We start from the raw sequence: 23958 nt of genomic DNA, 5'->3' as shown, positions 1-23958 counted from the left end.
CCAACAATTGCTCACAGAACCAATCCTGTTAAACGCAAGTTAACACAAAGAGCTGATAACAAGTATTTGACTGATTAATGGTTTGTGAAGCACTAAATCAAGGTGACTGTATAAAATCATTCATATTTCTCAGTTATCCATTTTTTATTAATGATGCATGCTGTATAAGTGCTATCAGACCAGTAGATATCTGACTGAGTTCCAGTATGGAACAGAATAGGAGAGATTGGGAACAGTGATATAAATGTTTCAGTCTTTACAACGGCATTGGTACATCAAGAAACCTTGCTTTCCTGGATATGTTGGAGGAGCAGAAAGTATATTATCCAGGGAGGTCCAACGCTATATTAGAAGGACTGCTAGAACTCACTACCCAAGGTGACTGTGTGAGTAGGGTAAGCAATCGGTGAATTGTGCCTTCTCCAGGAAGCAGACCCGCCACTCAAGAGATACATCAGTATTTCTACTATCGGGAATTGTAATAGTGGAAATATTAACATTTTGGTAATGTTAAGTAATTTTGTTAAACGTATAGAGAGTCTTGAAGCAAATACTGATTAAGTCTAATATCAACATTCCTTACCTGAAAGAGAGAACTCTGCAGCTGGAGAATGTTCTGTTGATATTGCTGTTAGTAAACAGGTTGTTCATCTGAAGGAAAGAACAGTCACAGAATTAGAGAAATTACTATAATTAATTAAAATATGTATTTGTATTAATCATTAACTTGTCAACTGACCTGGTAAGCAATAATACTTGATGCAGATTTGAACAGTGAAGAATTGGAATTTTTTAGATTGTCTGTCAGGACCAGGTTCGTTATAATGAAGGTCACGTTGAAATCCAGGGGCTTTGTTTGCAGGTTTGGTGTTGTGATCACAATTGGTGCTGTTAAGAACAATTAGTAAAACGTAAAACTGAGAATAAAAAATCTCTGTGACTGTATCATTTGTGTTATACAGCGGGAAGGTAAAGGAAACCAAAAATATTTCCTGCTGGTGTTAGAGCTTCTCGAGGTGGTGTGAGACGGAAAGGATCGTCCAACATTTTTCTCCATCATGTATGTGATTGGACAGAAACTTCCCTCACCACTGATCATATAATTGACTGCTTCTTTGTGTAGACAGTTCTCCTGATTTTGTGAATATTACTAACTTGGAGGCCTGTGTTTATTTTTAAATTTGGGCTACAGGTCTAATTTCAGGTACTATCAGCTGCTACTGTTGTAGTTACTCACTCTAATAACATGCCTCACAGAAAGGAGGCAGGATGACATAGCACACACAAAATCTCAGGTTAAGCCTTGAAAACATTCTCAATTCCAGAATTTACCTGAATGGTCAAACAGGAAAGTAATGATGCACCAGCCCTAAATGGGAAACGTTCATCCCCTAAAAGGTGGGTGTATTTGATAACATATAAATAGGGTTTAATCAAGAATTTCCTTTGTTGTTCCCAACTACAATAAAAAGAATTGTTAAAGAACCATACTCACTGGGTGAAGGAGCTGATTCATGGTAACCTGTAAATCAAAAACATGTCTTCTATGAGATGAATCAGGTGGCAAGTCATCAATAAATATTGAAATAAAATTCATTGGTTTGGATTAATTTTCATCAATTTGATCTTTTTAACACATTCAAGTTGACAACATCAAACCTAACAGTAAAATAAATCTCCTTTAAATGCTGAATACCATTCACGTAGAGGCTGTTACTGTCCAGTGAATATGTTCCTAAAGCAGAGATGCTCTTCGTGTTGTCTCTGAACTCGTGGTACACAGTAACTTTATTAACCTCCTGAGGAGCAGATTCATTTGTGAAAGTGCAGACTGCGTACACACTCGTGTCCTCAATATTTGCCAGGCTGTAAAATAGATGGATATGCAGTTAGGTGAATCAAAAAACATAATTTTGAAAACCTGTTTAAGAGACATCAGAATTCATATCTTTCTGCTCAATCAGTTAAAATATTGGGGTTGAAATTTCTCAATGTGTTACAGCTAATATATGTGTCAGCTGTGTGCTTTTTTAAAAAATGTCAGCTGTGTGTTGTAGTGAACTGAGTTGAAGTAGATATGGGGTTAATCATGCTGAATAACTTTGACTTTTGAAAACTTCATTTGTCTGGAGAAATTATTTTTTCCAATAATCCATTAAATGCCCATACCACTGGTGTGTTTATATTGACAGGTCACAGGATATTTTTGCCTATGTTCCAACAATTCCTCACAGAACCAAGCCTGTTAAACACAAGTTAACACAAAGGGCTTATAACAGGTAATTGGCTCATTAATGGGTTGTGAAACACTAAATCAAGGTGACTGTATAAAATCATTCATACTTCTCAGTTATCCATTTTTTATTAATGATGTATGCTATACAAGTGCTGTCAAACCAGTAGATATCTGACTGAGTTCCAGTGTGGAACAGAGTAGGAGAGATTGGGAACAGTGATTTAAATGTTTCAGTCTTTACAGCGGCATTGGTGCATCAGGAAACCTTGCTTTCCTAGATATGTTGGAGGAGCAGAAAGTATAATATCCAGGGAGGTCTAACACCATATTAGAAGGACTGCTAGAACTCACTACCCAAGGTGACGGACCAACTCTAACCTCACTGTGTGAGGAGGGTATGTCACAAAGCAATTGGTGAATTGTGCCTTCTCCAGGAAGCAAACCCACCGCTCAAGAGATACATCAGTACTTCTACTATCGGGAATTGTAATAGTGGAAATGTTAACATTTTTGTAATGTTAAGTAATTTTGTTAAACATATAGACAGTCTTGAAACAAATACTGATTAGGTTTAATATCAACATTCCTTACCTGAAGGAGAGAACTCTGCAGCTGGAGAATGTTCTGTTGATATTGCTGTTAGTAAACAGGTTGTTCATCTGAAGGAAAGGAATAGTTACAGTTTTAGAGAAATTACTATAATTAATTAAAATATGTATTTGTATTAATCATTAAATTGTCAACTGACCTGGTAAGCAATAATACTTGATGCAGATTTGAACAGTGCAGAATTGGAATTTTTTAGATTGTCTGTCAGGGCCAGATTCGTTATAATGAATGTCACATTGAAATCCAGGGGCTTTGTTTGCAGGTTTGGTGTTGTGATCACAATTGGTGCTGTTAAGAAGAATTAGAAAAACGTAAAACTGAGAATAAAAAATCTCTGTGACTGTATCATTTGTGTTACACAGAGTGACTGTAAATGAAGCCAAGAATATAGAAACCACAGCTGAATATTTCCTGCTGGTGTTAGAGCTTCTCGAGGTGGTGTGAGATGGAAAGCATCGTCCAACACTTTTTTCCATCATCACTGATCATGTAATTGATTGCTTCTTTGTATAGACAGTTCTCCTGATTTTGTTGACTCCATTACTAACGTGGAGGCCTGTGTTTATTTTTAAATTTGGGCTTTACAGATCTAATTTCAGGTACAACCATTACTCACAGCTATAGTATCAGTCTATTAACATGCCTCACTTAAAGGAGACAGGATGACATAGCACACACAGAATCTCTGTCTAAAATTTGAAAACATTTTCAATTCCAGAATTTATCTAAATGGTCAAACAGGAAAATAATGATGCACTAGCTCTAAATGGGAAAGATTGCATCCCCAATAAGGAGGGTGTGTTTGACAATATATAAATAGGGTCTAATACAGAATTTCCTTTGTTGTTATCTGCTGCAATAAAGGAAAATGTTAAAGAAACAAAGAAACATAAACCATACTCACTGGGTGAAGGAGCTGATTCATGGTAACCTGAAAATCAAAAACATGTGTCTTCTGTAAAATGTGCCAGGTGGAAAGTCATCTTTAAATAGTGAAATAAAATTCACGCTTTTGTTTTAATTTCCTTCAATTTGATCACATTAACACATTCAATGTGATAAAATGGAATCTAACAGAACAGAATAACTTCTTGAAATGCTAAATACCATTCACGTAGAGGCTGTTACTGTCCAGTAAATATGTTCCTAAGGTGGAGATGCTGTTCGTGTTGTCTCTGAACTCGTGGTACGCAGTAACTTTATTAACCTCCTGAAGAGAGGAATCATTTGTGAAAGTGCAGACTGCATATACACTGGTGTCCTCAATATTTGCTGGGCTGTAAAATAGATGGATGTACAATTAACGGAATCACAAAATATTATTTAGAAATCCTATTTAGCAGACTCATTTAAAATAGTGCATGAAGTGACTGTACCATTGGTGTATTTGTATTGACAGATCATTGGCACATTTTCCCCAAATTCATTGCTTAATGCAAGTTAACACAGAGAGCTGATAACAGCTACCACCTCCCAAACCCTTGGCCTCTAGCACCTAGAAGGACAAGGGCAGTAGCCGCATGGGAACACCACCACCTGGAAATTCCCGTCCACGTCACAAAACATCTTGACTTGGAAATATATCGCCGTTCCTTCATCGTCGCTGGGTCAAAACTCTAGAACTCCCGACCTAACAGCTCTGTGGGAGTACCTTCAACACACCGACTGCAGAGGTTCAAGAAGATGGCTCACCACCACCTTCTCATGGGCAATTAGGGATGGGCAATAAATGCTGCCTTGCCAGCCACACCCACATGCCAAGAATGAAGAAATAAAATGGTGTTGAGCTCATTAATGTTGTGTTAACCACCAATTCAAATTGTGCGAAATCATTCATACTTCCAAAATCAACCACTTTGTATTAATGATGCCTGCTGTAAAAGTGGTCCTAAACCACTAGAGAGAGTTGGCGCCATTTCAGTGTTGAACAGATCATGAGAGATTGCAAATAGTGACTTAACTGTTTCCATCTTTACAGAAGCAGTGATGCATCAAGCAATCTTGTTTTCTTGGATGTGATAGAGAAAGAGTCAAAAATGGCCAGGGAGATCTAAAGCCACACAGGGAGGATATTGGTAGGATTACAAGAACTGACTATTCCAGGTCATGTGCAACCTCACTGAGGATCGCTATGTGGAGAGGATATGTTAAGAAAGCCATAGATTAATTGTGCCTTCTACAGATAGCAGACTCCTAGCTCAGGAGCCGCATCAGTCATTCTACATAGAATCAACAGCAGAGTGTGCTCAGGAAAATCTCCCCCATTAATCTATGCAATGACTTAAATTTCACTCGAAACAAATCTGCTGTTTGCCGAGCTACAGATGTCCATGCTGCTTACAGCAGCAGAGATGTTAATAGACAACTATGTTAAATAAGTTCTAATTTCAATAATACTAATTATTTGAGCACAGAACGAGCAATCAAAATTCTGTAGAATATCTGGAAATTTTAACCATTTTGACAGTTTTGCAATAAGTATTTGAACTAAACTTATAAACAATCTTGAAAAAAAGACTGATGAGGTTTAACATTAACATTCCTTACCTGAAAGAGAGAACGCTGCAGCTGGAGAATGTTCTGTTGATATTGCTGTTAGTAAACAGGTTGTTCATCTGAAGGGTAAGAACAGACAAAGTTTGAGAGATTAAAATAAAATAATTGATTCAATTGTACATTGTAATCATTATTAAAGTGTCAACTGACCTGGTAAGCAATAATACTTGATGCTGATTTGTACAGTGCAGAACTGGAATCTTGTAAATTTTCGGTCGGGGTCAAGTTAGTTATAATGAAGGTCACATTAAAATCATAGGATTCTGTTTGCAGGTTTGGAGTTGTGCTCACAATTGGTGATATTGCTGGCAAAAAACATCAGAAAAGCATTAAAATGAGAATATCACATCTTTACAACTATATTATCTGTAAAACACAGAGTGAAGGCAAAATAAACCAAGAATATAAAACCACAGCAGAATATTTCAAGCTGGTGACCTCTCATTCAAAATGAATCCACCAACAACTTTTATAACACTGATGAAACTGTGCAAAAACTGACATAAACAATGATCATTCAATAGATTGAATCTCTGTGGAGAAATTTCTCTTGATTTTGTTGAGTCTCTTACTGACTTGTTCTTATTCGTATATTTGGACAACAGGTAATCAGTGTAGAGCCTTGGATTTGGGTTGCAGGTTTAATTGCAAGTACTATCTGTTGCTCCTGTTCTCGTTGCTCACAGCCTTAGCATCACTCTATCAATATTCCTCTCTTAAAGGAGGCAAGCCACAAGGGCACACGCAGAAACTTTAGTTGAACCAACAAAAGTTTCTTCATTCCTGAATTTAACTAAGAAATCAAATAGGAAGTGGGAAACATTGAATCCCCAATAATGTGGGTTTTATTTCAGAGTTTAGAAAAGAATTTGCTTTCTTGCAAGACTCGGTGTTAAAAAGGTAAAACATTAAGGGAACTAAGAACAGAAACCATACTTACTGGGTAAAGGAGTTGATTCATGGTAACCTGAAAAATCAATTACATATGTTATGAGTGAAATGTGCCAAGTGGAAAGACATCATTAAAGGGTGGAATGAAATTGATGCCTTGCTTAAAATCAACTGAATGGAATCTCAATAACACATTCAAATATGTAAAATGAAATTTAAAGGAACAGAATGATAGATACCATTTACGTAGAGGCTGTTATTGTCCAGTGAATGTGTTCCTAAGGTGGAGATGTTCTTTGTGTTGTCTCTGAACACGTGGTACACAGTAACTTTATCAACCTCCTGAGCAGTAGAATCATTTCTGAATGTACAGATTGCGTACACACTGGTGTTATCAACATTTGCTGGGCTGTTAAAACAAAATGCGTTAAGAAAATTAACGGAATGGTAAACATTGTTCTGAAAAGGTTACTGGTCATTGTAATGAGCATTTTTAACCTCGCCAATACTGTAATTGCAATCATCCAGTGTAACAGTAATTTAAATAAATCCCAATCAGTCACTGTCCTCAAAAACCAAGTTTCAAACACAGGTGCCTGCCCTCCATTTCTGTGTACCAGGGTAAATCAACATCAAAAAGATGGAGCAGCAAATGATGAAGGAAAGCGTTATGAAACTATTATTTCAAAAGTAATTTGTGTGAATGTACCATGACAATTAAAACATACCAGTGCAAATCAAATATAAAACAACAGTATTTGGATCATACAACAGTATGCAAAACTGAAAGTTTATTGATCTGAAATGTTAACGCTATTTCTCTGGCCTCACATGCTGCCTGGCCTGTTGTTTTTCAAGCAGTTTCTGTTTTTATTTCAGATATTGCAGCATCTGCATTATTTTGCTTTTTTTCATTCAGCCAGAGAATATTTCTCTATGAATGGTACATTTTACAATTGTAAACTTTAAAAAATCATTCAAGGAATTACGACCTTCTGACCCTTGAGCAACGCGGCTTTTTATTTTCAGTTAATGTTGATACAAATTTTCAGTATATAATATTGAAATATCCTCACCTGAAGGAAACAACTTTGCAACTTGAAAACGTTGCATTAATTTTGCTTTTGTTGTACAGGTCAGTGAGCTGCAACAAATTCACAATCACAGTGTTAGAGGGAGAAGCTCTCAATGATCGCAAAAATATTTCTGTTAATTATATTTATAATCACTATCACACCACTAACTTATCTGGACAGTAATAATTAGCAGTATAATATATTAGTTACCTGTTGAGCAATATTATTTGATGCAAAAATGTACGGCAAGGAATTGGAATCTTGTAGACTTTGTGTAAATTCTAAGTTTGTGATAATAAAGGTCACATTGAAATCAATAGACTTCTCTTCCAGGTCTGGAGTTTGTGTAGTGGTCACAGTTGGTGGTATCGCTATTGGGAGACATTAGGAGAACATTAGACTCTGAAAACAACAGACATCAACAGCTCAGTAGAATCATTGAATAAAACAGTGCAGAAGGAGGCCATTCAGCTTATCGTGCCTATGCAGGCTGTTTGAAAAATCTGGTCAATTAGTCCTATTCCCCTGCCGTTTACCCATAGCGCTGCCAGGACCTTCACGCAAAGGGAATATGGGTTGCAGATACGGCTGCAAGAATAATAATATTATTACATGGTTCCCTTTGGTCCAGTAATATTCACCAGTCAGACCTCTCATGTATATGATTTTTAAAAGCTAGGAGCACGACATTCATGAACAAGCTCAAAATTATTTATATAACCAGAAAAGAAGATTGAGAGATTTAAGCCTTGGGAGGTGGTGTGAAACCATTGCCTATATTTGAAAGCTGATTTGAATTGAGGAGAAATATCACTTGCAGCAGAGTATCTAATATCTAGCCATTGTGGTCTGACCTGCTACCTTGAAGCTTAAGGGTACAATAGCTGCTGTCCATGCTTATATTTTGTTGTCTGCAGCACTGGGCACAAGCTAATATTGGCTGCTTTTGTAGTGTTGACTAGTTTAGCTTTTAGATAATGCCAGTCTGAGTGCCCATTGTCTGATCTGAGAAAGGACTCCGTGGTGCATTTGAATCTTTTTCTTCTCTGCAGCCTCGAAGGCTCTTCGAGAGAAAATGTTGTTTTCACTTTTGAGTATTGGTATCATTATGCAAATGCATTAAGTTGTTACTTTGGTTTATTTACTTAAAATCAATGGCTTTGAAATGATGCCCTGGGCTTTAGTGTACGATAGCTCAATACATTGAATTACATACGTTACTACATCATCTGTAAAACGCAAAGTGAAGGCAAAATACACCAAGAATATAAAACCACAGCAGAATATTTCAAGCTGGTGACCTCTCACTCAAAAAGACGCCTCTAACAACTTTTACAACACTGCCATAAACAATGATCATTCAATAGATTGAATCTCAGTGGAGAAATTTCTCTTGATTTTCTTGAGTCTCTTACTGACTTGTTCTCATTCGTATATTTGGACAACGGGTCATCAGTGTAGAGCCTTGGATTTGGGTTGCAGGTTTAATTGCAAGTACTATCTGTTGCTCCTGTTCTCGTTGCTCACAGCCTGAGTATCACTCTATCAATATTCCTCTCTTAAAGGAGGCAAGCCACAAGGGCACACGCAGAAACTTTAGTTGAACCAACAAAAGTTTCTTCATTCCTGAATTTAACTAAGAAATCAAATAGGAAGTGGGAAACATTGAAGCCCCAATAATGTGGGTTTTATTTCAGAGTTTAGAAAAGAATTTGCTTTCTTGCAAGACTCGGTGTTAAAAAGGTAAAACATTAAGGGAACTAAGAACAGAAACCATACTTACTGGGTAAAGGAGTTGATTCATGGTAACCTGAAAAATCAATTACATATGTTATGAGTGATATGTGCCAAGTGGAAAGACATCATTAAAGGGTGGAATGAAATTGATGCCTTGCTTAAAATCAACTGAATGGAATCTCAATAACACATTCAAATATGTAAAATGAAATTTAAAGGAACAGAATGATAGATACCATTTACGTAGAGGCTGTTATTGTCCAGTGAATGTGTTCCTAAGGTGGAGATGTTCTTTGTGTTGTCTCTGAACACGTGGTACACAGTAACTTTATCAACCTCCTGAGCAGTAGAATCATTTCTGAATGTACAGATTGCGTACACACTGGTGTTATCAACATTTGCTGGGCTGTTAAAACAAAATGCGTTAAGAAAATTAACGGAATGGCAAACATTGTTCTGAAAAGGTTACTGGTCATTGTAATGAGCATTTTTAACCTCGCCAATACTGTAATTGCAATCATCCAGTGTAACAGTAATTTAAATAAATCCCAATCAGTCACTGTCCTCAAAAACCAAGTTTCAAACACAGGTGCCTGCCCTCCATTTCTGTGTACCAGGGTAAATCAACATCAAAAAGATGGAGCAGCAAATGATGAAGGCAAGCGTTATGAAACTATTATTTCAAAAGTAATTTGTGTGAATGTATCATGACAATTAAAACATACCAGTGCAAATCAAATATAAAACAACAGTATTTGGATCATACAACAGTATGCAAAACTGAAAGTTTATTGATCTGAAATGTTAACGCTATTTCTCTGGCCTCACATGCTGCCTGGCCTGTTGTTTTTCAAGCAGTTTCTGTTTTTATTTCAGATATTGCAGCATCTGCATTATTTTGCTTTTTTTCATTCAGCCAGAGAATATTTCTCTATGAATGGTACATTTTACAATTGTAAACTTTAAAAAATCATTCAAGGAATTACGACCTTCTGACCCTTGAGCAACGCGGCTTTTTATTTTCAGTTAATGTTGATACAAATTTTCAGTATATAATATTGAAATATCCTCACCTGAAGGAAACAACTTTGCAACTTGAAAACGTTGCATTAATTTTGCTTTTGTTGTACAGGTCAGTGAGCTGCAACAAATTCACAATCACAGTGTTAGAGGGAGAAGCTCTCAATGATCGCAAAAATATTTCTGTTAATTATATTTATAATCACTATCACACCACTAACATATCTGGACAGTAATAATTAGCAGTACAATATATTAGTTACCTGTTGAGCAATATTATTTGATGCAAAAATGTACGGCAAGGAATTGGAATCTTGTAGACTTTGTGTAAATTCTAAGTTTGTGATAATAAAGGTCACATTGAAATCAATAGACTTCTCTTCCAGGTCTGGAGTTTGTGTAGTGGTCACAGTTGGTGGTATCGCTATTGGGAGACATTAGGAGAACATTAGACTCTGAAAACAACAGACATCAACAGCTCAGTAGAATCATTGAATAAAACAGCGCAGAAGGAGGCCATTCAGCTTATCGTGCCTATGCAGGATGTTTGAAAAATCTGGTCAATTTGTCCTATTCCCCTGCCATTTACCCATAGCGCTGCCAGGACCTTCACTCAAAGGGAACATGGGTTGCAGATACGGCTGCAAGAATAATAATATTATTACATGGTTCCCTTTGGTCCAGTAATATTCACCAGTCAGATTTTTAAAAGCTAGGAGCACGACATTCATGAACAAGCTCAAAATTATTTATATAACCAGAAAAGAAGATTGAGAGATTTAAGCCTTGGGAGGTGGTGTGAAACCATTGCCTATATTTGAAAGCTGATTTGAATTGATGAGAAATATCACTTGCAGCAGAGTATCTAATATCTAGCCATTGTGATCTGACCTGCTACCTTGAAGCTTAAGGGTACAATAGCTGCTGTCCATGCTTATATTTTGTTGTCTGCAGCACTGGGCACAAGCTAATATTGCCTGCTTTTGTAGTGTTGTTTAGTTTAGCTTTTAGATACAGCCAGTCTGAGTGCCCATTGTCTGATCTGAGAAAGGACTCCATGGTGCATTTGAATCTTTTTCTTCTCTGTAGCCTCGAAGGCTCTTCGAGAGAAAATGTTGTTTTCACTTTTGAGTATCGGTATCATTATGCAAATGCATTAAGTTGTTACTTTGGTTTATTTACTTAAAATCAATGGCTTTGAAATTATGCCCTGGGCTTTAGTGTACGATAGCTCAATACATTGAATTACATACGTTACTACAGCATCTGTAAAACGCAAAGTGAAAGCAAAATAAACCAAGAATATAAAACCACAGCAGAATATTTCAAGCTGGTGACCTCTCACTCAAAAAGACGCCTCTAACAACTTTTATAACACTGCCATAAACAATGATCATTCAATACATTGAATCTCAGTGGAGAAATTTCTCTTGATTTTCTTGAGTCTCTTACTGACTTGTTCTTATTCGTATATTTGGACAACAGGTCATCAGTGTAGAGCCTTGGATTTGGGTTGCAGGTTTAATTGCAAGTACTATCTGTTGCTCCTGTTCTCGTTGCTCACAGCCTTAGTATCACTCTATCAATATTCCTCTCTTAAAGGAGGCAGGCCACAAGGGCACATGCAGAAACTTTAGTTGAACCAATAAAAGTTTCTTCATTCCTGAATTTAACTAAGAAATCAAATAGGAAGTTGGAAATATTGAATCCCCAATAATGTGGGTTTTTTTTCAGTGTTTAGAAAAGAATTTGCTTTCTTGCAAGACTCGGTGTTAAAAAGGTAAAACATTAAGGGAACTAAGAACAGAAACCATACTTACTGGGTAAAGGAGTTGATTCATGGTAACCTGAAAAATCAATTACATATGTTATGAGTGAAATGTGCCAAGTGGAAAGACATCATTAAAGGGTGGAATGAAATTGATGCCTTGCTTAAAATCAACTGAATGGAATCTCAATAACACATTCAAATATGTAAAATGAAATTTAAAGGAACAGAATGATAGATACCATTTACGTAGAGGCTGATATTGTCCAGTGAATGTGTTCCTAAGGTGGAGATGTTCTTTGTGTTGTCTCTGAACACGTGGTACACAGTAACTTTATCAACCTCCTGAGCAGTAGAATCATTTCTGAATGTACAGATTGCGTACACACTGGTGTTATCAACATTTGCTGGGCTGTTAAAACAAAATGCGTTAAGAAAATTAACGGAATGGCAAACATTGTTCTGAAAAGGTTACTGGTCATTGTAATGAGCATTTTTAACCTCGCCAATACTGTAATTGCAATCATCCAGTGTAACAGTAATTTAAATAAATCCCAATCAGTCACTGTCCTCAAAAACCAAGTTTCAAACACAGGTGCCTGCCCTCCATTTCTGTGTACCAGGGTAAATCAACATCAAAAAGATGGAGCAGCAAATGATGAAGGAAAGAGTTATGAAACTATTATTTCAAATGTAATTTGTGTGAATGTATCATGGCAATTAAAACATACCAGTGCAAATCAAATATAAAACAACAGTATTTGGATCATACAACAGTATGCAAAACTGAAAGTTTATTGATCTGAAATGTTAACACTATTTCTCTGGCCTCACATGCTGCCTGGCCTGTTGTTTTTCAAGCAGTTTCTGTTTTTATTTCAGATATTGCAGCATCTGCATTATTTTGCTTTTTTTCATTCAGCCAGAGAATATTTCTCTATGAATGGTACATTTTACAATTGTAAACTTTCAAAAATCATTCAAGGAATTACTACCTTCTGACCCTTGAGCAATGCAGCTTTTTATTTTCAGTTAATGTTGATCCAAATTTTCAGTATATAATATTGAAATATCCTCACCTGAAGGAAACAACTTTGCAACTTGAAAACGTTGCATTAATTTTGCTTTTGTTGTACAGGTCAGTGAGCTGCAACAAATTCACAATCACAGTGTTAGAGGGAGAAGCTCTCAATGATCGCAAAAATATTTCTGTTAATTATATTTATAATCACTATCACACCACTAACTTATCTGGACAGTAATAATTATCAGTACAATATATTAGTTACCTGTTGAGCAATATTATTTGATGCAAAAATGTACGGCAAGGAATTGGAATCTTGTAGACTTTGTGTAAATTCTAAGTTTGTGATAATAAAGGTCACATTGAAATCAATAGACTTCTCTTCCAGGTCTGGAGTTTGTGTAGTGGTCACAGTTGGTGGTATCGCTATTGGGAGACATTAGGAGAACATTAGACTCTGAAAACAACAGACATCAACAGCTCAGTAGAATCATTGAATAAAACAGCGCAGAAGGAGGCCATTCAGCTTATCGTGCCTATGCAGGATGTTTGAAAAATCTGGTCAATTAGTCCTATTCCCCTGCCGTTTACCCATAGCGCTGCCAGGACCTTCACTCAAAGGGAACATGGGTTGCAGATGCGGCTGCAAGAATAATAATATTATTACATGGTTCCCTTTGGTCCAGTAATATTCACCAGTCAGACCTCTCATGTATATGATTTTTAAAAGCTAGGAGCACGACATTCATGAACAAGCTCAAAATTATTTATATAACCAGAAAAGAAGATTGAGAGATTTAAGCCTTGGGAGGTGGTGTGAAACCATTGCCTATATTTGAAAGCTGATTTGAATTGACGAGAAATATCACTTGCAGCAGAGTATCTAATATCTAGCCATTGTGGTCTGACCTGCTACCTTGAAGCTTAAGGGTACAATAGCTGCTGTCCATGCTTATATTTTGTTGTCTACAGCACTGGGCACAAGCTAATATTGGCTGCTTTTGTAGTGTTGACTAGTTAAGCTTTTAGATACAGCCAGTCTGAGTGCCCATTGTCTGATCTGAGAAAGGACTCCGTGGTGCATTTGAATCTTTTTCTTCTCTGTAGCCTCGAAGGCTCTTCGAGAGAAAATGTTGTTTTCACTTTTGAGTATCGGTATCATTATGCAAATGCATTAAGTTGTTACTTTGGTTTATTTACTTAAAATCAATGGCTTTGAAATGATGCCCTGGGCTTTAGTGTACGATAGCTCAATACATTGAATTACATACGTTACTACAGCATCTGTAAAACGCAAAGTGAAGGCAAAATAAACCAAAAATATAAAACCACAGCAGAATATTTCAAGCTGGTGACCTCTCACTCAAAAAGACGCCTCTAACAACTTTTACAACACTGCCATAAACAATGATCATTCAATAGATTGAATCTCAGTGGAGAAATTTCTCTTGATTTTCTTGAGTCTCTTACTGACTTGTTCTTATTCGTATATTTGGACAACAGGTCATCAGTGTAGAGCCTTGGATTTGGGTTGCAGGTTTAATTGCAAGTACTATCTGTTGCTCCTGTTCTCGTTGCTCACAGCCTGAGTATCACTATCAATATTCCTCTCTTAAAGGAGGCAGGCCACAAGGGCACACGCAGAAACTTTAGTTGAACCAACAAAAGATTCTTCATTCCTGAATTTAACTAAGAAATCAAATAGGAAGTGGGAAACATTGAATCCCCAATAATGTGAGGTTTTTTCGGGGTTTAGAAAAGAATTTGCATTCTTGCAAGACTCGGTGTTAAAAAGGTAAAACATTAAGGGAACTAAGAACAGAAACCATACTTACTGGGTAAAGGAGTTGATTCATGGTAACCTGAAAAATCAATTACATATGTTATGAGTGAAATGTGCCAAGTGGAAAGACATCATTAAAGGGTGGAATGAAATTGATGCCTTGCTTGAAATCAACTGAATGGAATCTCAATAAAACATTCAAATATGTAAAATGAAATTTAAAGGAACAGAATGATAGATACCATTTACGTAGAGGCTATTATTGTCCAGTGAATGTGTTCCTAAGGTGGAGATGTTCTTTGTGTTGTCTCTGAACACGTGGTACACAGTAACTTTATCAACCTCCTGAGCAGTAGAATCATTTCTGAATGTACAGATTGCGTACACACTGGTGTTATCAACATTTGCCGGGCTATGAAAACAAAATGCATCAAGGAAATTAATGGAATGGCAAACATTGTTCTGAAAAGATTATTGTTCATTGTAATGAGCCTTTCTAACCTTGCCAATACTGTAATTGCAATCATCCAGTGTAACAGTAATTTAAATAAATCCCAATCAGTCACTGTCCTCAAAAACCAAGTTTCAAACACAGGTGCCTGCCCTAATTTCTGTGTACCAGGGTAAATCAACAGCAAAAAGATGGAACAACAAATGATGAAGGAAACAGTTCAGTAACTATTGTTTCACAAGTGATTTGTGTGAATGTATCATGGTAATTTAAACATACCAGTGCAAATCAAATATAAAACAACAGTATTTGGATCATACAACAGTGTTCAAAACTGAAAGGTTATTGATCTGAAATGTTAATGCTATTTCTCTGGCCTCACATGCAGCCTGGCCTGTTGTTTTTCAAGCAGTTTCTGTTTTTATTTCAGATTTAGCAGCATCTGCAGTATTTTGCTTTTTTTTCATTCAGCCAGAGAATATTTCTCTATGAATGGTATATTTAAAAATTGTAAACTTTAAAAAATCATTCAAGGAATTACTACCTTCTGACCCTTGAGCAATGCAGCTTTTTATTTTCAATTAATGTTGATACAGATTTTCAGTATATAATATTGAAATATCCTCACCTGAAGGAAACAACTTTGCAACTTGAAAACGTTGCATTAATTTTGCTTTTGTTGTACAGGTCAGTGAGCTGCAACAAATTCACAATCACAGTGTTAGAGGGAGAAGCTCTCAATGATCGCAAACATATTTCTATTAATTATATTTATAATCATTATCACACTACTAACTTATCTGGACAGTAATAATAATCAATACAATATATTAGTTACCTGTTGAGAAATAATATTTGATGCAAAAATGTGCGGCAAAGAATTGGAATCTTGTAGACTTTGTGTAAATTCTAAGTTTGTGATAATAAAGGTCACGTTGAAATCAATAGACTTCTCTTCCAGGCCTGGAGTTTGTGTAGTAGTCACAGTTGGTGGTATCGCTATTGGGAGATATCAGGAGAACATTAGATTCAGGAGACAATAGACATCAGCATCTCAATAGAATTATAGAATAATACGCAGAAGGAGGCCATTCAGCTTATCATGCCTATGCCGGCCGCTTGAAAAATCTGGTCAATTAGTCCTATTCTCCTGCTGTTTACCTATAGCGCTGCCAGGAGCTGCACTCAAAGGGAACGTGGGTTGGAGATACGGCTGCAAGAACAATAATATTATTACATGGTTCCCTTTCTTCCAATAATATTCACTAGTCAGCCCTCTCATGCATATGATGTTTTAAATCTAGGAGCACGACATTCGTAAACAATCTCAAAATTATTTCTTTACCAGAAAAGAAGATTGAGAGGTTTAACCCTTGGGTGGTGTGTGAAACCATTGCCCATACTTGAAAACTGCATTGAGTTGAGGAGAAATATCACTTGCAGCTTAATATCTAGTAACTAGCCATTGTGGTGTGACCTGCTACTTTGAAGCTTAAGGGTACAGTAGCTGCTGTCCATGCTCATATTTTGTTGTGTGCAGCACTGGGCACAAGCTAATATTGGCTGCTTTTGTAATGTGACTAGTTTAGCTTTGAGATACAGCCAGTCTGAGTGCCCATTGTCTGAGCTGAGAAAGGACTCCGTGGTGCATTTGAACCTTTTTTTTCTCTGTAGCCTCGAAGGCACTTGGAGAGAAAATTTTGTTTTTTCATTTGAATATAGGTATTATTATGCAAATGCATTAAGTTGTTACTTTGGTTTATTTACTTAAAATCAATGGCTCTGAAATGACGCCCTGGGCTTTTAGTGTACGATTGCTCAATACATTGAATTGCATACGTTACTACATCATCTGTAAAACACAGAGTGAAGGCAAAATAAACCAAGAATAAAAAATATAAAAGGAAAAGGAGACGGGTGGCGTTGCTGGTTAAAGAGGAAATTAAGGAAAGACATTAGCTTGGATGATGTGGAATCGGTATGGGTGGAGCTACGGAATACCAAGGGGCAGAAAACGCTAGTGGGAGTTGTGTACAGAACTCCAAACAGTAGTCGTGATGTTGGGGAGGGCATCAAACAGGAAATTAGGGGTGAAGGTATGAGGCGTGAATTGGCTTGGATAGATTGGCGAATGATGCTTCAGGGGTTGACAGTGGATGGGCAATGGCAGACATTTAGAGACCGCATTGATGAACTACAACAATTGTACATCCCTGTCTGGCGTAAAAAAAAACAGGGAAGGTAGCTCAACCGTTGATATCAAGGGAAATAAGGGATAGTATTAATGCCAAGGAAGTGGCATACAAATTGGCCAGAAATAGCAGTGAACCCGGGGACTGGGAGAAATTTAGAACTCAGCAGAGGAGGACAAATGGTTTGATTAGGGCAAGGAAAATAGAGTACGAGAGGAAGCTTGCAGGGAACATTAAAATGGTGTGCAAAGGCCTCTTTAGATATGTAAAGAGAAAAAGGTTAGTAAAGACAAACGTAGGTGCCCTGCAGTCAGAATCAGGGGAAGTCAGAACTGGGAACAAAGAAATGGCAGACCAATTGAACAAGTACTTTGGTTCGGTATTCACAAAGGAGGACACAAACAACCTTCCGGATATAAAAGGGGTCAGAGTGTCTAGTAAGAAGGAGGAACTGAGGGAAATCCTTATTAGTCAGGAAATTATGTTGGGGAAATTGATGGGACTGAAGGCCGATAAATCCCCAGGGCCTGATGGTTTGCATTCCAGAGTACTTAAGGAGGTGGCTTTGGAAATAGCGGATGCATTGACAGTCATTTTCCAACATTCCATAGACTCTGGATCAGTTCCTGTGGAGTGGAGGGTAGCCAATGTAACCCCACTTTTTAAAAAAGGAGGGAGAGAGAAAACAGGGAATTATAGACTGGTCAGCCTGACATCAGTAGTGGGTAAAATGATGGAATCAATTATTAAGGATATCATAGCAGCGCATTTGGAAAGAGGGGACATGATAGGACCAAGTCAGCATGGATTTGTGAAAGGAAAATCATGCTTGACAAATCTTCTGGAATTGTTTGAGGATGTTTCCAGTAAAGTGGACAAGGGAGAACCAGTTGATATGGTGTATTTGGACTTTCAGAAGGCTTTCAACAAGGTCCCACACAAGAGATTAATGTGCAAAGTTAAAGAACATGGGATTGGGGGTAGTGTGCTGACGTGGATTGAGAACTGGTTGTCAGACAGGAAGCAAAGAGTAAATGGGTACTTTTCAGAATGGCAGGCCGTGACTAGTGGGGTACCGCAATGTTCTGTGCTGGGGCCCCAGCTGTTTACATTGTACATTAATGATTTAGACGAGGGGATTAAATGTAGTATCTCCAAATTTGCGGATGACACTAAGTTGGGTGGCAGTGTGAGCTGTGAGGAGGATGCTATGAGGCTGCAGAGTGAATTGGATAGGTTAGGTGAGTGGGCAAATGCATGGCAGATGAAGTATAATGTGGATAAATGTGAGGTTATCCACTTTGGTGGTAAAAACAGAGAGACAGACTATTATCTGAATGGTGACAGATTAGGAAAAGGGGAGGTGCAACGAGACCTGGGTGTCATGGTACATCAGTCATTGAAGGTTGGCATGGAGGTACAGCAGGCGGTTAAGAAAGCAAATGGCATGTTGGACTTCATAGCGCGGGGATTTGAGTACAGGGGCAGGGAGGTGTTACTACAGTTGTACAGGACCTTGGTGAGGCCACACCTGGAGTATTGTGTACAGTTTTGGTCTCCTAACTTGTGGAAGGACATTCTTGCTATTGAGGGAGTGCAGCGAAGGGTCACCAGACTGATTCCCGGGATGACGGGACTGACATATCAAGAAAGACTGGATCAACTGGGCTTGTATTCACTGGAGTTCAGACGAATAAGAGGGAATCTCATAGAAATGTTTAAAATTCTGATGGGGTTAGACAGGTTAAATGCAGGAAGAATGTTCCCAATGTTGGGGAAGTCCAGAACCAGGGGTCACAGCCGAAGGATAAGGGGTAAGCCATTTAGCACTGAGATGAGGAGAAACTTCTTCATCCAGAGAGTGGTGAACCTGTGGAATTCTCTACCACAGAAAGTTGTTGAGGCCAATTCACTAAATATATTCAAGAAGGAGTTAGATGTAGTCCTTACTACCAGGGGTATCAAGGGATATGGCGAGAAAGCAGGAATGGGGTATTGAAGTTGCATGTTCAGCCATGAACTCATTGAATGGCGGTGCAGGCTCGAAGGGCCAAATGGCCTACACCTGCACCTATTTTCTATGTTTCTATGGGCCCAAGTTTCCACACGATAAAAAACGGGCACCCCTCTGAGCTGGGCGGCCGTTTTTCGTGCCTAAAACAGCGCTGGAAAAAAAACTCGCGATTCTGGAGAGCCCTGCAGCTCCTTGTCTGTTTGGCGCGGCGCCCAGGGGGGCGGAGCCTACACTCGCGCCGATTCTGTAAGTGGGAGGGGGCGGCTACTATTTAAATTAGATTTTTCCTGCCGGCAACGCTGCGCATGCGCGGTGGAGCCTTCGCGCATGCGCAGTGTGAAGGAAACATTGGCACTCGGCCATTTTTGTAGTTCTTTGTAGCTGTTTAATTTTTGAACATTTTTTAATAAAACCACATTGCCATCAGCACATCAGCACTGAGGCTTCCTGCTTACTGGCCCTCCCTCCTTCCTGTTCACGGGAACGACGCTGAGCAGACTGTAAAGCTTCCACCTCAAGTGGAAGGCTGCTTGCTGCCTGGTTACTGCCTGCCTGCCCCTCGCTCCCTCCCTCCCCTCCCATTCGCGGGAACATCGCTGAGCTGACTGTAAGGCTTCCACCTCAAGTGGAAGGCTGCTTGCTGCCTGCCCCTCGCTCCCTCCCTCCCCTCCCGTTCGCGGGAACATCGCTGAGCTGACTGTAAGGCTTCCACCTCAAGTGGAAGGCTGCTTGCTGCCTGGTTACTGCCCGACTGCCCCTCCCTCCCTCCCTCCCGTTCGCGGGAACGACGCCACACCGCTGAGCTGACTGAAGCACTTTCACACAGGTAGGAAGATGGTTTATTTAATCTTTTCTTGGCTTATAAATGTTTATTCAGGTTGGATTTATTTGTATAATATTTGTAGAAGTATAAATAAGGATTTATTGTCGAATTTAATGACTTCCCTTCCCCCCCCCCTCCCCCCCACCTCGTTCTGGACGCCTAATTTGTAACCTGTGCCTGATTTTTTAATGTGTAGAACAGGTTTTTTCAGTTCTACAAAAATCTTCACTTGCTCCATTCTAAGTTAGTTTGGAGTACGTTTTCACTGTGGAAACTTTGAAATCAGGCGTCAGTGGCCAGACACGTCCCCTTTTGAAGAAAAAATTCTGTTCCAAAGTAGAACTGTTCTACCTGACTAGAACTGCAGAAAAAAAAATGTGGAGAATTGCGATTTCTAAGATAGTCCGTTCTCCACCAGTTGCTCCTAAAAATCAGGCGCAAATCATGTGGAAACTTGGGCCCAAGGTTTCTATCACTTGTAGCAGAATATCTAGTATCTAGCCATTGTGGTCTGACCTGCTACTTTGAAGCTTAAGGGTACAGTAGCTGCTGTCCATGCTTATATTTTGTTGTGTGCAGCACTGGGCACAAGCTAATATTGGCTGCTTTTGTAATGTGACTAGTTTAGCTTTGAGATACAGCCAGTCTGAGTACCCATTGCCTGAGCTGAGAAAGCACTCCGTGGTGCATTTGAACCTTTTTCTTCTCTGTAGCCTCGCAGGCACTTGGAGAGAAAATGTTGTTTTCTCATTTGAATATAGGTATTATTATGCAAATCCATGAAGTTACTTTGGTTTATTTACTTAAAATCATGGCTTTGAAATGATGCCCTGGGCTTTAGTGTACGATTGCTCAATACATTGAATTAGATACGTTACTACATCATCTGTAAAACGCAAAGTGAAGGCAAAATAAACCAAGAATATAAAACCACAGCAGAATATTTCAAGCTGGTGACCTCTCACTCAAAAAGAATCCACTAACAACTTTTATAACACTGCCATAAACAATGATCATTCAACAGATTGAATCTCAGTGGAGAAATTTCTTTTGATTTTCTTGAGTCTCTTGCTGACTTGTTCTCATTCGTATATTTGGACAACGGGTCATCAGTGTAGAGCCTTGGATTTGGGTTGCAGGTTTAATTGCAAGTACTATCTGTTGCTCCTGTTCTCGTTGCTCACAGCCTTAGTATCACTCTATCAATATTCCTCTCTTAAAGGAGGCAGGCCACAAGGGCACACGCAGAAACTTTAGTTGAACCAACAAAAGATTCTTGATTCCTGAATTTAACTAAGAAATCAAATAGGAAGTGGGAAACATTGAATCCCCAATAATGTGAGGTTTTTTCAGGGTTTAGAAAAGAATTTGATTTCTTGCAAGACTCGGTGTTAAAAAGGTAAAACATTAAGGGAACTAAGAACAGAAACCATACTTACTGGGTAAAGGAGTTGATTCATGGTAACCTGAAAAATCAATTACATATGTTATGAGTGAAATGTGCCCAGTGGAAAGACATCATTAAAGGGTGGAATGAAATTGATGCCTTGCTTGAAATCAACTGAATGGAATTTCAATAACACATTCAAATATGTAAAATGAAATTTAAAGGAACAGAATGATAGATACCATTTACGTAGAGGCTGTTATTGTCCAGTGAATGTGTTCCTAAGGTGGAGATGTTCTTTGTGTTGTCTCTGAACACGTGGTACACAGTAACTTTATCAACCTCCTGAGCGGTAGAATCATTTCTGAATGTACAGATTGCGTACACACTGGTGTTACCAAAATTTGCTGGGCTGTTAAAACAAAATGCGTTAAGAAAATTAACAGAATGGCAAACATTGTTCTGAAAAGGTTACTGGTCATTGTAATGAACATTTTTAACCTCGCCAATACTGTAATTGCAATCATCCAGTGTAACAGTAATTTAAATAAATCCCAATCAGTCACTGTCCTCAAAAACCAAGCTTCAAACACAGGTGCCTGCCCTCCATTTCTGTGTACCAGGGTAAATCAACATCAAAAAGATGGAGCAGCAAATGATGAAGGAAAGAGTTATGTAACTATTATTTCAAATGTAATTTGTGTGAATGTATCATGGCAATTAAAACATACCAGTGCAAATCAAATATAAAACAACAGTATTTGGATCATACAACAGTATGCAAAACTGAAAGTTTATTGATCTGAAATGTTAATGCTATTTCTCTGGCCTCACATGCTGCCTGACCTGTTGTTTTTCAAGCAGTTTCTGTTTTTATTTCAGATTTTGCAGCATCTGCAGTATTTCGCTTTTTTTCATTCAGCCAGAGAATATTTCTTTATGAATGGTACATTTTACAATTGTAAACTTTAAAAAATCATTCAAGGAATTACTACCTTCTGACCCTTGAGCAATGCAGCTTTTTATTTTCAGTTAATGTTGATACAGATTTTCAGTATATAATATTGAAATGTCCTCACCTGAAGGAAACAACTTTGCAACTTGAAAACGTTGCATTAATTTTGCTTTTGTTGTACTGGTCAGTGAGCTGCAACAAATTCACAATCACAGTGTTAGAGGGAGAAGCTCTCAATGATCGTAAACATATTTCTATTAATTATATTTATAATCACTATTACACCACTAACTTGTCTGGACACTAATAATTATTAACACAATATCAGAACATAAGGATATAAGGAATAGGAACAGGACTAGGCCATATGGCACCTCGAGCCTGCTCCGCCATTCAATAAGATCATGGCTGATCTGATCATGGACTCAGCTCCACATCCGTGCCTGCTCCCCATAACGCCTTTTCCACTTATCGTTTAAGAAACTGTCTATTTCTGTCTTAATTTTATTCAATGTCCCAGCTTCCACAGCTCTCTGAGGCAGCAAATTCTGCAGATTTACAACTCTCTGAGAGAAGAAATTTCTCCTCATCTCTGTTTTAAATGCACGGCTCCTTATTCTAAGATCATGCCCTCTATTTCTAGTCTCCCTCTTCAGTGGAAACATCCTCTCTGCATTCACCTTGTCAAGCCCCCTCATAATCTTCTATGTTTCGATAAGATCACCTCTCATTCTTCTAAATTCCAGCGAGTAGAGGCCCAACCTACTCAACCTTTCCTCATAAATCAACCCCCTCATCTCCGGAATCAACCTAGTGAACCTTCTCTGAAATTTAAATATGGAGACCAAAACTGCACACCATATTCCAGGTATGGCCTCAGCAATACCCTGTATAGCTGTAGCAAGACTTCCTTGCTTTTATACGCCATCCCCTTTGCAATAAAGGCCAAGATTCCGTTGGCCTTCCTGATCACTTGCTGTACCTGCATACTATCTTTTCGTGTTTCATGCACAAGTGCCCCCAGGTCCCGCTGTACTGCAGCACTTTGCAATCTTTCTCCATTTAAATAATAATTTGCTCTTTGATTTTTTTCTGCCAAAGTGCATGACCTCGCACTTTCTAACATTATACTCCATCTGCCATATTTTTGCCTATTCACTTTGCCTATGTTCTTTTGCAGATTTTTTGTGTCCTCCTCATACATTGCTTTTCCTCCCACCTTTGTATCTTCAGCAAACTTGGCTACGTTGCACTCAGTCCCTCCTTCCATGTCCTTAATACAGATTGTAAGTAGTTGGGGTCCCAGCACTGATCCCTGTGGCACCCCAGTAGTTACTGTTTGCCAACCCGAGATTGAACCATTTATCCTGACACTCTGTTTTCTGTTAGTTAGCCAATCCTCTATCCATGCTAATATATTACCCCCAATCCAGTGA

General features: G+C 38.3%; 1 protein-coding gene across 1 annotated transcript in view; it reads right to left on the bottom strand.

Annotated features, from left to right (window-relative positions):
• The window catches only part of LOC139229012 (mucin-16-like), a 66152-nt gene that overhangs the window by 34097 nt on the left and 8097 nt on the right, over positions 1-23958 (bottom strand). Inside the window, exons 6-34 of the mRNA XM_070860676.1 lie at positions 22647-22714; positions 21810-21979; positions 21620-21646; positions 15990-16150; positions 15780-15847; positions 14943-15112; positions 14753-14779; positions 13183-13343; positions 12973-13040; positions 12136-12305; positions 11946-11972; positions 10389-10549; positions 10179-10246; positions 9342-9511; positions 9152-9178; positions 7579-7739; positions 7369-7436; positions 6532-6701; positions 6342-6368; positions 5552-5706; positions 5393-5460; positions 3953-4122; positions 3750-3776; positions 2985-3133; positions 2828-2895; positions 1697-1866; positions 1496-1522; positions 740-888; positions 584-651 (exon numbers count right to left, since the gene is read on the bottom strand). Of these exons, the coding sequence (XP_070716777.1) occupies positions 584-651; positions 740-888; positions 1496-1522; positions 1697-1866; positions 2828-2895; positions 2985-3133; positions 3750-3776; positions 3953-4122; positions 5393-5460; positions 5552-5706; positions 6342-6368; positions 6532-6701; positions 7369-7436; positions 7579-7739; positions 9152-9178; positions 9342-9511; positions 10179-10246; positions 10389-10549; positions 11946-11972; positions 12136-12305; positions 12973-13040; positions 13183-13343; positions 14753-14779; positions 14943-15112; positions 15780-15847; positions 15990-16150; positions 21620-21646; positions 21810-21979; positions 22647-22714 (3020 nt within the window). The remainder of the gene's footprint in view (positions 1-583; positions 652-739; positions 889-1495; positions 1523-1696; positions 1867-2827; positions 2896-2984; positions 3134-3749; positions 3777-3952; positions 4123-5392; positions 5461-5551; positions 5707-6341; positions 6369-6531; positions 6702-7368; positions 7437-7578; positions 7740-9151; positions 9179-9341; positions 9512-10178; positions 10247-10388; positions 10550-11945; positions 11973-12135; positions 12306-12972; positions 13041-13182; positions 13344-14752; positions 14780-14942; positions 15113-15779; positions 15848-15989; positions 16151-21619; positions 21647-21809; positions 21980-22646; positions 22715-23958) is intronic.

The sequence above is a fragment of the Pristiophorus japonicus genome, chromosome 18, assembly GCF_044704955.1.
Source record: "Pristiophorus japonicus isolate sPriJap1 chromosome 18, sPriJap1.hap1, whole genome shotgun sequence".
Lineage (NCBI taxonomy): Eukaryota > Metazoa > Chordata > Chondrichthyes > Pristiophoridae > Pristiophorus > Pristiophorus japonicus.
The sequence above is the reverse complement of the archived record's forward strand: the minus strand, read 5'-3'. Positions and strand labels throughout refer to the sequence as shown.